The 15,212-nt window shown below is 37.6% G+C and overlaps 2 protein-coding genes across 2 annotated transcripts; both read right to left on the reverse strand.

Moving 5' to 3' along the window:
• Positions 1 to 651: 651 nt before the first annotated feature.
• LOC709839 (putative olfactory receptor 10D4) lies at positions 652 to 1,590 on the reverse strand. Its single transcript, XM_015116153.3, has one exon. It carries the CDS (start codon positions 1,588 to 1,590, stop codon positions 652 to 654), a length of 939 nt encoding a protein of 312 aa, XP_014971639.2.
• Positions 1,591 to 8,183: 6,593 nt separating this feature from the next.
• Positions 8,184 to 9,113, reverse strand: LOC715028 (olfactory receptor 10N1-like). The gene has a single exon (XM_001105084.3). It carries the CDS (start codon positions 9,111 to 9,113, stop codon positions 8,184 to 8,186), a length of 930 nt encoding a protein of 309 aa, XP_001105084.3.
• Positions 9,114 to 15,212: the final 6,099 nt, after the last annotated feature.

Here is a 15,212-nt window from a genome sequence, read left to right on the forward strand (position 1 = left end):
GGAAGGAAGGAAAAGAAAGAAAGAGAAAGAAGAAAGAAAGAAAGAAAAAGAAAGAAAGAAAGAAAGAAAGAAAGAAAGAAAGAAAGAAAGAAAAAAAGAAAGAAAGAAAGAAAGATGTGCAATGTCGGCTAAATTACTCTATTAATTATATTTAATTCTAGGCTGGGCTTAGTGGCTCATGCCTGTAATCCCAGTACTTTGGAAGGCCAAGGCGGGCAGATCACTTGAAGCCAGGAGTTTGAGACAGTGAAATCCCGGCCCTACTAAAAATACAAAAATTAGCCGGGTGTGGTCCCCGATACTCAGGAAGATGAGGCAGGAGAACCGCTTGAGCCTGGGAGGCGGAGGTTGCAGTGAGCTGAGATCACACAACTGCACTCCATCCTGGAGAGCGGCAATTACACATTATTTCTTATTCCTATCTTGAAGCCCTCCAAAAGTAAAAATAATAATAATAATAATTCTAAAGTATAGGGAAATATACCAACAGGCACATATTTTAAAACAACGAGGTTGAGTAGTAGATTGATTCGGAGTACATTTCATTTCAACATGCCTTGGCGGCAGTAGATGGGTAATATCCTTAGGGAATGGAGAATCAAACTTTAAAATGTAATCAAAATCTTAAATCCGGCAAAGCTTTAAATTGTCTCATTTATTTCCCAGAGCAAAGCTTTTCTTGGGAAATACATTCCTCAGGGCTGATTTTACATCCTTATTCCTAAGGCTATAGATTAGTGGATTCAACATTGGGGTTACCAGATTATTCAATATCTGAATTATGGCACCAAGCAAGGCACTGGGATTGGGTTGTAGATAGTTAACGATGACTGGCCCGTAAGCACAAACGATTGCAGTGAGGTGGGCGCTGCAGGTGGAGAAGGCTCGTTGCCTGCCCCCTGCTGAGTGGATTTTTGATATGGAAATCCCAATGCAAGTATAGGAAACAAGGATGAGAAAAAAGCATATGAGAGCCAAAAGACCAACATTTGTAAAACCTACCCTCTGGGCTAAGGATGTGTCCTTACAGGCTAGCGGTAACACTGCAGGAATATCACAGAAGTAATGGCCCACCTTGTCAGAACCACAGTAAGGTAACTGGAAGGTGAGGGAGGTTAGGATCGTGGCATGGACACAGCCACTCATCCAGGTCCCTGTGGCCAACGTAAAGCACACCTTGTGGTTCATAATGACCATGTATCTCAAACGAAAACATACGGCAACAAAGCGGTCACAGGCCATCACTGTGTAGAGGAAACACTCGGTACAGCCTAGGAAATGGTAGAAGAAAAGCTGGGACACGCAGCCCGCATATGAGATAGCACGGCTGTTCCCCGAAAGGCAGAGCAGCATCTTGGGAACAGTTGTCGAAGAGAAGAAACCCAGGTCAAAGATGGAGAGGTTTCCCAAGAAAAAATACATAGGAGTGTGAAGCCAAGTGGAGGCGACGATAGCTGTAAGGATAAGCACATTTCCCAAGAGGGTGCAGAAATAAAATGAGGAGAACAGGAATAAAAGGGCCGTCTCTAGGCCCTCTGTCTCAGGGATTCCCAGAAGGATGAATTCAGTCACCATTGTGTGATTTCTCATTCCTAGGGAGGAATCAACTCTTGGGTGTCTGTGAAAAGAAATATGTGGTTAAATTTAATATGCATGTAAATTACCTGTGTTTAGATCAATGAAATGGAAAAGCAGCAAGAGATCTAGATAGTTACAGAGGAATGCTTCCTGGTAGAATCATCTTGATCTGCCTGCTTTGCTCTGTACTGATATGGATATCATTCTGCCGTGGTTTCTTTTCTTGTTTGTAAGTTTTTATTTTTACAGATTTCAGAGGTACAAGCGCATTTTTGTTACATGGATATATTTTGTTACACGGATATATTGCCAAGTACTGAAGTCTGGGTTTATAGCACACCCTTCACCCAAATGGTGTACATCGCACCCGATAGGTAATTTTTCTTTCCTCACCAAGCCCCCTCCCACCCAAATCAACTTTTAGAGTTATTCCACTCTGTACGTCCACATGTGCCCATTGTTTAGCTCCCACTTACAAGTGAGAAGACTGCAGTGCAGTTTCTAATTGCAGATGCCTCTCATTTAATAATTTCACCAAGAAGCCTTGCACGATGTCTCGTAGCTGCCATTCTTCATATTTACCATTAAATAGCATAAATTATACATGCTCTAAAAGGACAAATGTAAATACTTAATGTCTTTATAACAAACAAGGTCTCATCTAAATTTCTTATATTCATCTAAAACAATTTGCTTACAGTTATAATTCAGTAAGACATATACAAAATGTAGAGTATCTTTCCCTCATTGTCTCCCTGGCCATGAGGGTCGACAGTGAGAAATTATTCAAAAGAAGGATCTCAGATAGCTCTTAATGAACAGAAAATTGCAATCACAAGTTCCTTATCCTCTGCAGTCACCTGAATTCAGTGCACGTGAGTAACCGATAGACTTCATTTCTGTCTCCAAAGTCTGTAATTGTCTAACCAGACCCAAGTTAAGCCACATCCTAATTTTGTGGCAGCAGAAGGTACAGGGTAGCAGTAGTAAAGACTCCTTTCCTTTCCCAGTTTCCTACTTTAAAAAAAGCGAATATATTTTTCTACTTGTTTTAATTTTTTTCAGCAGTGAGATCTACAGATTATAGATCAACTCATATATTCTAGTACCTAAGATGATTCCCTTTCTCTCTCTCTCTCTCTCTTTTTTCCTGGAGATTGTGAAGGGAGAAAGAGAGTGAAAGCCAAGATAAAAAGTGAAGGACAAAATGTGTGCACTTACGTGGGAAACAGGGAACATAATTGTCGGCTGCTTGTGAGCGTTGTCTTCCTTTCCTTCCCCAGCAGAAGGAAGAAGTTTGTGCCGAAATCCCAATCAGCCTAGAGTCTACAAGTAGGTGATTTGAATTCTTTTACTTTTCAACCACTTTCAAATAGAATGCCACAAATCTAAATATGCATCAGCTGCCTTACACTAATTTCCTGTCTAACTCTAGGAACTGCAATCATTCCTCAATACAGGACATTTTAAATAACCTTGGTCTTCCCTGGGGTATTAATCCCTCAACTCAGGGAACTTTTTGAGCAAGGGAGCAATTAACTACTTGGTATAATTACACCTTAGAAATGAATGAGAGAAGAGAAGAGAGAAAGGGAGAGAGAAAGAGAGAGAGCCTGATTAGTATCATTTCCTTTGTAAAATATACTTCTGTGGAAGAATATTTTTAAACATTCCTTTGACACATATATCACACATATTTGTTGTGTGTTTTTATATTTACTGCGTTTCATGTGTGCATACTTTTTTAATAAATAAATTATACCTTATTTTCCTACCTAGTATTGACAGAATTGACTATTGTGAGCAACAGTAACTGGGGTAGCTTAGAGAACTAAAGAAACTAATGGAAAACTAGGCCCAGGAAGGGTGGGAAGTAGGGCAGCTGGAGGGACCTTAGCTGTTAGAATTCATGGAGCAGCCTCAGGGCATCGCCATCAGCCAGTTCTACCTCAGCTACCTTTGCTTCTGTGTGCCTCACCCCAAGATTGGACTCTGACTTCCTTGGCTGAGTCACATGCCGATCTCTGTGAGCAGGGTACAGGCTAAACGGTGGGATGGAGATGGGCAGTTCTCCAGCAGGGAGTGAAAGAGGCTGTTGCCAGAAGAAATGCAGCTGGAAATCATCATTCTCAGCAAACTCTCGCAAGAACAGAAAACCAAACACCGCATGTTCTCACTCATAGGTGGGAATTGAACAATGAGATCACTTGGACACAGGAAGGGGAACATCACACACCGGGGCCTATTGTGGGGAGGGGGGAGGGGGGAGGGATAGCATTAGGAGATATACCTAATGTAAATGACAAGTTAATGGGTACAGCACACCAACATGGCACATGTACACATATGTAACAAACCTGCACGTTGTACACATGTACCCTAGAACTTAAAGTATAATTAAAAAAAAAAAAAGAAAACATCCTAAAAAAAAGAAAGACGGAAGAAATATGCTGGGAGTTCAAAAATAATGTTAAGCTAGCACTTGAAGTATCTGTCCTTATACTTCCTGACATCTATTAAAGCTTCCGAGTTAAATACCTTCAATACGCATCTGAGAGATTGAATGGCAAAAAAAAAAGTTAGGATAAGTTTTTTTGGGGGGATGTGGAAGGCCAAATGTTTATTCTAAAGTTTCAACAAATTTGCTGTATTGTGCATAGCTGCATGAAGATCTGAGACAGATGCCCATTTACATCCACAAACTAATTGTGTGGCTTGAAGAAAATTACCTAACATCCCTAAATCTCATTTCATCTTCTGTAAAATGATCTTACAGAACTCATATGTAGATTACAGTAGATAATACATAAAAAGCAATTACACAGTGCCTGGTAAGGAGTAAGGACTCAATTAATGGTAACTTATGATTATTACTCTAGGCAGATCTTCTGAAAAGCTACCTTTGACTACATTTCTCAAACTCTCTCCCCACACCAAGTGGAGGTATAAAATATAAAGAAACAGTGATTTGGGAGGGTTCAACTAAAGTAGATGTAGTTATAGGAAAAAGGAGACAACTAATAAATCACAGAATGTGTGAAAACTGCATAAGCAACCTTTAAAAAAAAAATGTAGGCCAGGTGTGGTGGCTCATGCCTGTAAGCCCCGTACTTTGAAAGGCCAATATGGGAGGATCCCTTTAGCCCAGGAATTTGAGACCAGCCTGGGGGCAACATAATGAGATCTCATTTCTAAAAGACATTTCAAAAATTGGCTGGGTGTTGGGTGTGCACCTGTAGTCCCAGCTACTCTGGAGGCTGAGGTGGGAGGATCTCTTGAGCGCGGAAGTCCAGGCTATAGTGAACCATGATTGCACCACTGCACTCCAGCCTGGGTAACAGAGCAAGATCCTGTCTCAGAAAAAGAAAATTGTGGTAAAATACACAAAGCATAAAATTTAACGTCTTAACCATTTTGAAATATATGGTACAGTAATGTTAAGTATATTTCCATTGATGATCAACTGTTTACATCGTTGCCCAACTAATCTCCTGGACTTTTTCATCTTGCAGAACTGAAACTCTATAACCATTAAACAACTTCTCCATTTCCTTCCAACATCAGTGGCTCCTGGGAACCAACATTCTAGTTTCTTTTTCCATGAATGTGACTATTCTGGATACCTCATATTACTGGATTTATACAGTCTTTTTGTGACTCGCTTATTTCACTTAGCATAATGTCATAATGTCAACATTGAGGCTCATCCATGTTGTGGCATGTGTCAGAACTTCCTTTCTAAGTCTGAATAATGTTTTGTTGTGTGTGTATACCACGTTTAGTGTATCCATTCATTGAGTGAATGCTGGGTTGCTTTCAGCCCTTGCCTATTGTGATTAACGCTGCTAGGAATGTGGGTGTTCAAATGTGTCTTCAAGACCCTACTTTTATTTCTTTTGTATATATACCAAGAGCTGGAATTGCTGGATCATATGGTAATTCTATTTTTACTATTTTAAGAAAATACAATACTGTTTTTCATACCAGCTGCACCATTTTACATTCTCATCATTAGAGTACAAGGGTTCCAATTTCTGACATCATAGCCAAAGCTTATTACTACGGTAATTTTAAAAATAGTAGCCATCCTTATTGAAGTGATATGTCATTGTGGCTTTATTTTGCATTTCCTTAGTGCTTAGTGGTATTGAACATCTTTCCATGTGCTTATTTGCCGTTTGTGTACCTTCTTTGGATAAATGTCTATTTAAGTCCCTTACCCATTTTTCAATCAGGTGATTTGGTTTTGCTGCTGTAGTTGTTAATGAGGTAAGATTTTAAAAAGTGATTGTGTGTGTCTGTGTGTGTTTTTGTATGTGTGCATTTGTGTTTTAAATAAAATCTCATGTTGTGTGCTTTTAGATCCAGGAAAGATTTAAATGGTTAGTGTTTGTTTTCAGTGCCAGCCATTGCAACATTAATTTAGAAAAAGCCAAAAAGTTGGTCATTCAGATTTTGTTTTTCATATATCATCAATTTTACCTAAACATGAATGTATATTTAAATTCAGACATAATATTATTCCGTACCTTAATTATTTCACACATATTCCTCTGTATCAATAAATATACAATTGCATCATAATTTAATGGGTAAAGAGGTATCCATTCATTAATTCAACAAACCTACACTGGAAGCTTACTATGTCACTGGGCTATGTCTTATGGATACAGTGATGAGCAAGACACACATAATCTCTACTTTTATGAAACTTTCCATTGTCTAGAAAACAAATCTATTATAGAAGTATCAGTGTGTTGAATATCTGTCCCTAAACACTAGTCAGGCTTTACCAGATATCATGACATGTAGATTCTTCTACAAATATCCTGCATTAGTAGAACAGCAAACTAACACTAGGGTTATTTGAATTCAGCATATTGTCTCTAATAGGCATCCCCAATGTGTGGGAATAAGATGCTGTGGCATCTTGGATTTTTGCCAATCAAGTTAGGAGGAGCCCTAGAATCCTCCTAGTGCACTAAAACCATTTAACTATGCTTGAAGGAGCTTCACTTTATCATTTTATCCTTTTAGCTTCATGCTATTTGTAAAGTAAGCATTTTTATTAGAGATTTTTACTTGTTTTTGTTTACTGGTTTCAAATAGGAAGGGAACTTTGGAGACTACAAATGGAATAGAAGAACTACAAATAACTAAAATGTCATGGAAACTAGGAGCTGGCGTGTCTGTGGGATCCCCAGTTAATAGTACCCGTTCTTTCACTTTAGATTCTGAGAAAATTGAGAAACAGTTATCAACTCCAGTCTTGTTGGAAGTTAAGTTACAAAATGTAACTTGCTGGGAGAATCAAATGAGCATGCTAATTAAGCCCCATAATTAGACCATCTTCTCTTCAACAACACTGGATGGAAAGACTTTCCCCTTGCTTTTACACTAAAGAGTATTTTGATATATTGGCAGTGTGGTGCAATAGGAAAATGATGACACAGCAGGACTTAAGAGGACTTGGATCTAGGGCTGGCTTTAGCATAACTAGATGTAGTACACAAGGAAGACACTTATTGCTGTATCTCAGTGCCACCATCTACAGGTGGGAACAATTGGTAATAGAATAGAGTAAGTGGAGATAATAATAAAGTCAAATCAGTCGTCCTTCAGTATCCTCAGGAGATTGGTTTTAGGACCCCCATAAATACCACAATCCAAATATGCTCATGTCCCTTATTTAAAATGGTGTAGTATTTGCATATAACCTATGCGCATCCTCCTGTATGCCTTAAATCATCTCTAGATTACTTGTAATACTTAGTACAATGCCTACCGCCATTTCATGCACATGAATTCAATGTAGTACTCACATGAGGCAAATTCAAGTTTTGCTTTTTGGAACTTTGTAAAATTTATTTTCTGAATATTTTTGAATCGCAGTGGTTGAATTCATAAAGGCAGAACCCATGAATATTGAGGGCTGACTGTATATAGATGTAACCTCTGTCAGTACTTACTTTACCAGTTATTTATCGAACAACTTATTTGTATCATGAGAGAAGTAATTAGGATGAGTAAATTGCCATGCAGGTCACTTAAGGTAGCTATGTGGTACAGGAATCTATAGCAGGGAGGTGATTTGGAGTTAACTGGAGCTGAGTTTGAGGTCTGATTTGATGCTTAATGTGTAACATTGGGTTCACTATTTGAAGACTTTAATCCTCAAAACTCTTTTCTACGTTACATAAAATCTACTTTATAGGGGTGAAGATTTAATAAGATGATGTATGTGAAATGCTCATCACAATGCCCAGAAGACAGATCATGCTCTATGAATGTTAGCTAACCTTCTTCTTCGCAAGATGGAAGAACTGAAATGCTTATACACAGAAAAGAGGAACAATTACATTTTAATTGGAGCAAAAAAATAAGGTAAAATTGAATGTTGATTTATACAGAGAGGAACTATTGAAGGGTACTTCTTGGACTGCTACAGATCCTCTCTGTCCTCAACCAGGAAAAGTTGGCTACCCATTATAGAGACAAGAAATCTGTCTCCAAGTGCTTGCTATGCCCTTTGGATTCCTTATCCAGAATTAAGAGACAAAGAATAATGTTAATTATAACATTTATTCCCAATAATATCTCATAATTTATTCACAGACAGTAAGTAAAACATTTCGGAATACTCTTTTCAGGGACCTTTTCACTTCCTTGTTCCTTAAGGAATAGATTAACAAGTTCAGCATGGGTGAGACAATATTATTTAATATTTGCACCATGGCACCAAGCAAGGGGTTGGGTGTGGACTTCAGATAGATGATGATTACAGGTCCATAGGCACAGAGGATTGCAATGAGGTGAGCACTGCAGGTGGAGAAGGCTTTCTGCCTGCCCTCTGCTGAATGGATTCTCAATATGGTAATCCCAGTGAGAGTGTAGCAGACACAGATACTGATCAAAAGTGTTAAAGCCAGAAAGCCAACATTTATGGAACCCACCCTCTGGGCCAGGGCACTGTCAGTGCAAGCCAGGGGTAAAACAGCAGGAATGTCACAGAAGTAGTCCACCTGATTGGGGCCACAGTAGGACAACTGAAAGGTAAAGGAGGTCAGAATGGTGCCGTGAAGACAACCCACCAACCCGGCTACCACGACCAGGCTGACACAGACTCCAGGCTTCATGATGAGCATATACCTCAGTGGGTGACATATGGCAACAAAGCGATCACAGGACATTACAGAATAGAGGCAGCCTTCAGCAGAACCCAATAAGTGATAGAAGTAGAGCTGTGAAGCACATCCCTTGTAAGAAATGACTGGGCTCTGGCCAGAGAGATACAATAGCATCTTGGGACATGTTACAGATGGGAACAATATGTCAAAAATAGACAGGAGTCCCAAGAAGAAATACATAGGCATGTGAAGGGTAGAGGAAGAAACAATTGCTACAAGGATGAGTAAGTTTCCAAGTAGGTTGAAGAGGTAGATGAATGAGAAGACAGCACAGAGTACAGCCTCCAGTCCCTCTGTCTGAGGTATTCCCCGTAGAATGAACTCATTCAGCAATGTGTGATTCTTCATGTTCATGGAAGGGTAGTCTGGGTTTTCACAAAATATGTGAAAATATGAATGTGGAGGCAGATTGGGATAAGTACAATACCAATACATTCATTGGCACCAATTTTCGTTTAAACATTAAGTTGATGTTGAAATTAAGAATTAGAGATTCTTCCGCAGACATTTAGGGATTAGTAAAGCATGCATATGCCTTCACATCTTGAGATATATTTGTTCGTGATTATAGACAGCAAACAAAATGAAACATTAATATGGTGAAATGTTGGATGGGCTAAGAGAACAGAGAACATAATTAATGTCCGCAACTAATGATACAATAATGAATGCCCTAAAAAGACCAACTTTTAAGTCAGATCCTCCTGATTCCTCTTCACAATATTTCTACAGTTACTCGAAGATGTGATCAGATGCACTAATTATTCACCAAAAGTCAATTTTGTCATTGACATTTCTAATAAGAATGATGGACTGAGATACAATGCAATGAGCATTAAGATTTGGATTGTGTTAATATCATTCTAATTATAGATAAAGTTTTTAGTTTTTTAGTTTTGGCACATTCTTATTTGGAAATATTCATTTGTCTGAAAAGACACTAGCAGTGACTAATTTTGTTGTTACTCTAGGGTTTTAAATTGCTTAGAGATTAGCAGCTGAGATGTATTATCATATCCTAGTTTTAGGTTTGAGTGAAGTCACATCATATATAAAGACGCAGATATGAAATATTTCATCTTTGCTAACAATTGGAATTTTTGAATCCTTAGAATAATGAAACTAAAATATTTCAATTCTGAAGCTTTTTGTGTGTTTTTGTCTTTTAAAATTTTTTTATGATTTTGTTGTGTAAGAGCACTTAACATGAGAGGTACTCTCTTACCAGATTTTCAGTATAGAATACAATACAATATTATTATTAACAATATAGGGACAATATTGTACAACAGATCTCTAGACTCATCTTGCATTACTAAAACTTTAGAGTCATTGATTAGTAACTCTCCATTTTCCTCTCTTCTCTGCCCATGACAACCATCATTTTGCTCACTGCTTCTATGAATTTGACTGTTTTATTTTAAGGGAAAGAGTTAACTGTATATGCTGAGAACATGTAACTGCCGCTGGGGTATGACAATGCTTGAATATAAAGGCTCTTGTGAATCATTCAAGAAGGATATTTTCATTTCCAGTTTTTACTTTTTTGATGTATTTATTTTTGATACTCCCAAATATGAAAACTAATAATTGCCCTTATTTCCACTTACAATTCCTGGTCAATTTCTCTGATTCTCTTTATAAGTAATAGTTATTGATTGATAATTTTAGCCTCTAAAAATATGGAAGTGGTAAGATAGATGAATATAATCCACATATACACAGGAAATACTGAAGGAATGTAGTTCAGGTTCTGTTAGACTGTTAGATCCCTGAAAGTAGTGGCTATAATTTGTCATTGAATCTGCAGCACGTACCATAGTACTTCTGAATAGCTGGAATTTAAATATTTGTTAGAGGAATGAATGAATGAAAAGTTGGAAATGAATTTATGGATATTATCTGACTGTGAGTTCTATGAAGAGACCATGTTTATTCTTGCTCATCATTGTATCACTAGGATTTAAGAAATAGCAGCATCCAACAAGTGTGTTTATTTCGATCAACTTTTTAAATTCTCTAGAATTATTCCTTTGGTCCTTCAACTATTTTAAGTCTTTTTTCTTAACCCCAGCCAACAATGGTTGTAGTCAGCCTACTTTAGGCTTCAGATACCATGCCTAGTAAAAGGAATTTAGATATTCATTGAAATGTAGAGTACCTAATTGCTGAGCTAGGAGAGAGAGGATGAGCTTTGAATATCTTCAAAATTGCTGTAACTCATAATTACCTCTTGCTGGAGGAGAGTTAAGGAAGGCAAATGGACCTTTCTGAAGAGAAGGAAAAGAATGAAATTACGATTAGTGGAAAGTTCTGTCACAGCAACAACTAAAGAATGTGAAAAGGAATTATTGTAAAAAATATCTTAAATAGGACAAAATTATTCACACAATCTTAGGTACCAGATTTAGATCACATGTCTTAGATCATGTGATAATCAAACCTGGAAAAGTGTTATCACAAGATCTTAATGAAATTGATGTACTCTATTATTGTCTTAAGGCCTCAAGTCTATAGAGATTCTGTTTATTGTATCGAGTTCTTTGAATTTTGGGGTCCTTTGGGGTTTCTTGTTGGGGGAAAGCTACTATTCTTCATTCTCCCCAGTATCCCAACTCCCCACCCCAGGATCCTTTCGTCTGCTTTCTCTGGGGGATCATCTGGACCTGAAATGAGTTTGTATGTTTGCCTTAGTTGTTAAAGAACAAGTGCATGGCCACTGGGTGGCCTCCAAGATCCGGATTAGTCATCTCTTCACGTAGGTATCTTGGGAGGTTTCTGAACAATTTCAGTTAGGCTTAATGAACAGAGGGCAAATAGAGTTAACTGCTGTGTAGTTATTTTAACATATTCCTAGAAAAAGAGGTTTAATAACTCAGTACAGAAAAGTGGAGTGTACTATGTGACTTTTAAACTAAGAAAATGTAGGGGATAAATGACAAAAGTAGTTAGATGTTGGAAATCAAGATCCAGTGAATGGAAAAATATTGCCAAAATGTGGGATGTTCTTATATTGTGCTTGGTATATAGTGAGTATCCACTAATGTTTGTTTTTGACGAACTGAGATAATACTTACCTCACACAATTGTGTAAGGATTACATATGATGATACTCCTGACATAACCTTGAAAAAGATAGAGAATTCTATTGTTCTCTGCTTGGATGAGAGGAGCCAATAAGGGAAGACAAGATTTTAAGCCTGGCAGATTTTGTTTAACATCTAGGCTCTTACTTACTAATTCTGTGACTCTGCCGTGCCTTCAATTTGCTTATCTTTAAAATAAGGATAGTATTACATTCTATGACAAATGATGACATGAACTCAGAGTAGTTAAATTGCTTTCTCATGATTATACAACTATTAAGTACTAGAGGTAGGAATTAAGCCCCAGACTGAATCTGAAGCTCACAGACTCAATTCTGTGACAGAGCCAAGTTGATCCTGATAAATTAGAACCTGGTTTCTTGTTTTCTCTACAATTTTCTGAACCTCTGGATGAGCAACGTATGTTCTTTACAAGCCCTCATAGATTTTTAGACCCTTGAGCTGCATCCTGCCTATCTCCTTTGGCATTTATCTATGCTTTGGGTTTGTCAGGAGCATATTTGCTTGTAATCAATGAAAATTGCTCCTCTTAAGCAATGGTCACCATTATCCAAGAAATTTCTGACAAACAACTAATCATTTGTGATGACACGGCTTTATTCCTGTCTTTAATGTAATTTGACATACTATGTAAAATAATTAGCACTGGTTTCAAGTAGAAACTCAATATATAGTACTATACATATTTGTAAATCCACCCTACCTATCCATTCATTTATAAGTTTCTGCTGAGCCCAGGTTGTATGTGATATCTTCAAACATGAAATTTCCAAGTTATCAGTGATCTTATGAAAATTATACCTATTATTACAATTGTTATCACCAATATGTAATAAATGCTTATAAGATTTGTGCACATGTCTGAGCATTTGTTATTTGATCTTTTGAAATCTATTCTCCAATATCGATAGTAGATTGCAATTACAAGGCCTAAGCGTATATTCAACCACCGGAATTTATACGTATTTATAAATTAATCAAATAACTTCATGCATTTTAAGAACTTATTTTCTTAAAGGTTTACAATTTTTGCTGTTCTTATCAAACCTGAGCCACATAAAGGGCTCAGGTTTGATAAGAACAGCAGGAAGTTTTAGATGAATTGCTATGGAAACATCAGAGGAGAGACAACAAGCAGAACCGTACACTTAAAACTCTCCGTGATGATAAAGATATAGAACATCGAAGAAAGAGAATAACAGAAATGAGACAATGAGCAAAACAGTTTATTGAAAGCCTGTTCTGAACCAGAACAGAGTGTCATAGAGTGCTAAGAACTCTATGACAGCCTTTTTATTTCAAGAAGGGAAATGGCTCTCAGAAGAAGTAAAGAAAAATAAATAGCAAACTATGATAAACATAATCAACACACACCAGCATAATTCAGGACACATGTGTTACAGTGGTGGGTGCTAAAGTAAATTGGATATTGTTCTCATAATATACAGATTTCTATTTCCATTATAAGCAAATGTGCTTTTCATATTCCGAAGAAGACGGTTTCCTTAAAAGCCTACTTTTTAATTAATCATAATTAAATGTATTAGGGTAGGATAAGGACCCAAAGAGCTGTAATAAACCATGGAGAAATTCATTACTTTATCCTGTAAAATTCTGTGACGATACGGTGACTTGCTCTATGAGAGTGTCAGGGACTCAGGATCTTTCTATCTTGTTGCTTCTCCAGTTTTAGGGGAAATACTCTAGGCTTTATGGTCTAGTCTTTATGGTTCAAGCTGGCTCAGGATATACCTGCATTCACACCAGTGAGCAGGAAGAGGGTAAAGTGAATGGGAGGCCATCCTCTTTTCTTTGAAAGGGCATGACATGGTGTTGCAATTATTTCTTGTACCCTATTGGCCAGAGCTTAGTTACAAGGCCATACCAGCTTTAAGGGAGGCTGGGCAATGTTTTCATTCTGAATGGTCATAGACCTTGTGAAACTTGGGGTCCCTATTAGTATAAAAAAGAAGGTGAGAATCAATCTTGAGGAATGCCTGGCAACACTAAGGCACAAGGACAGACTTTTAAGTGAAGATACCTCATCTATGTCGGTTTAATTGTGTATATTGTGCTCGGTTACGGGAATTTTCACATAGTTGTCTTTTCAACAACCAGCATCTTCTGTGTGTTTCCTGATTCAGTGCCCTCTAACCATGCTGCATGCCTGGTCTGTGGCAGACTTTTAGTGCTAAGCTCTAAGCCCAGCAGGATCAGATGATGAACTCTGCCCATGTTTCCAGCTCCTCCCTTTTGTTGCTCAGATGTTTCAGTCAATGGAAAGAAGGCACAGTTACAAGGAACAATACCAGACATGATTTCTCTCCAGAGAAAAGGATAATTTCCTCTCATAATTAGTTTAGTACATCTAAAAAACATGGTTGTAGGGCCCAGTACTGATAAAATAGAATTTTTACTTATGTTATGCTTTACTATATATGCATATATTACATGCATGTAACTGTATATACATGTGTGGTGTACATACATACACATATATACATCTATGCATGCACATGCATGTATATAAATGCGGGTGTGTGTGTATATATATATATATAACTTTTATGGCCACTAAGATTCATTAGATCTCAAAAACACAATCAGTGGAGGTATGTCATTATCCCCATGTTTCAGACGAGAGAACAAATAACTTGGGGAAAGTAACATATCCACAAAAAATACACCACAGAGACCAAAATCAAGCTGTGTTTTCCATATGTATCATGTATTCTTTCCCTATAGATTCTCTACAGCAATATGACACTTTAAGTCCCAGATTTAATAGGTTGTTTTGAAATAGGGAAGTCATGGGGACCTTGATAACTTCTAATGTGCTTTAGCCAGGTAAATGAGCATAGACATTCTCAGTTACTTACATTGTTAACCCAAACATTTGGTTTCAGGATCCCATAAGTGACCCATGACAGGAAGACTAGGGATTCCCTGGCTAGAGCGTCTCTCATTAGAGCAGATGTGTGTGCCTTGCACTATCTCCTTATCTTTCCCCGTGCTTTAGGGAAGGTGCAACTTGGGGAAAAATGACTCACATTAGAGATAAGGTGTCAATGATATAATGTCCATAAAGTTTTGATTAACAGGGCCCAGGACACAGTAAGCCCTTGGCAATTAAGCTTTTACAGAAATATGCAGTTTTTCATGTCATTGTTGATGTTGTTCCTGTTGCAGCATTTTCCCTTTCTCTCTTTGCCGGTTCTCTGATTGTTCCTTAGCAAAGAGCAAATAAAAAAAGCAAACGTTCCAAAGTCGAAGACTTTTCCCTTGATACAAACAAGGGAAAGTTCGATTATTTGTTTAATAATTTTCCGTTGATCCCTTA

Source organism: Macaca mulatta, chromosome 14, assembly GCF_049350105.2.
Source record: "Macaca mulatta isolate MMU2019108-1 chromosome 14, T2T-MMU8v2.0, whole genome shotgun sequence".
In the NCBI taxonomy this organism is placed as follows: Eukaryota; Metazoa; Chordata; class Mammalia; order Primates; family Cercopithecidae; genus Macaca; species Macaca mulatta.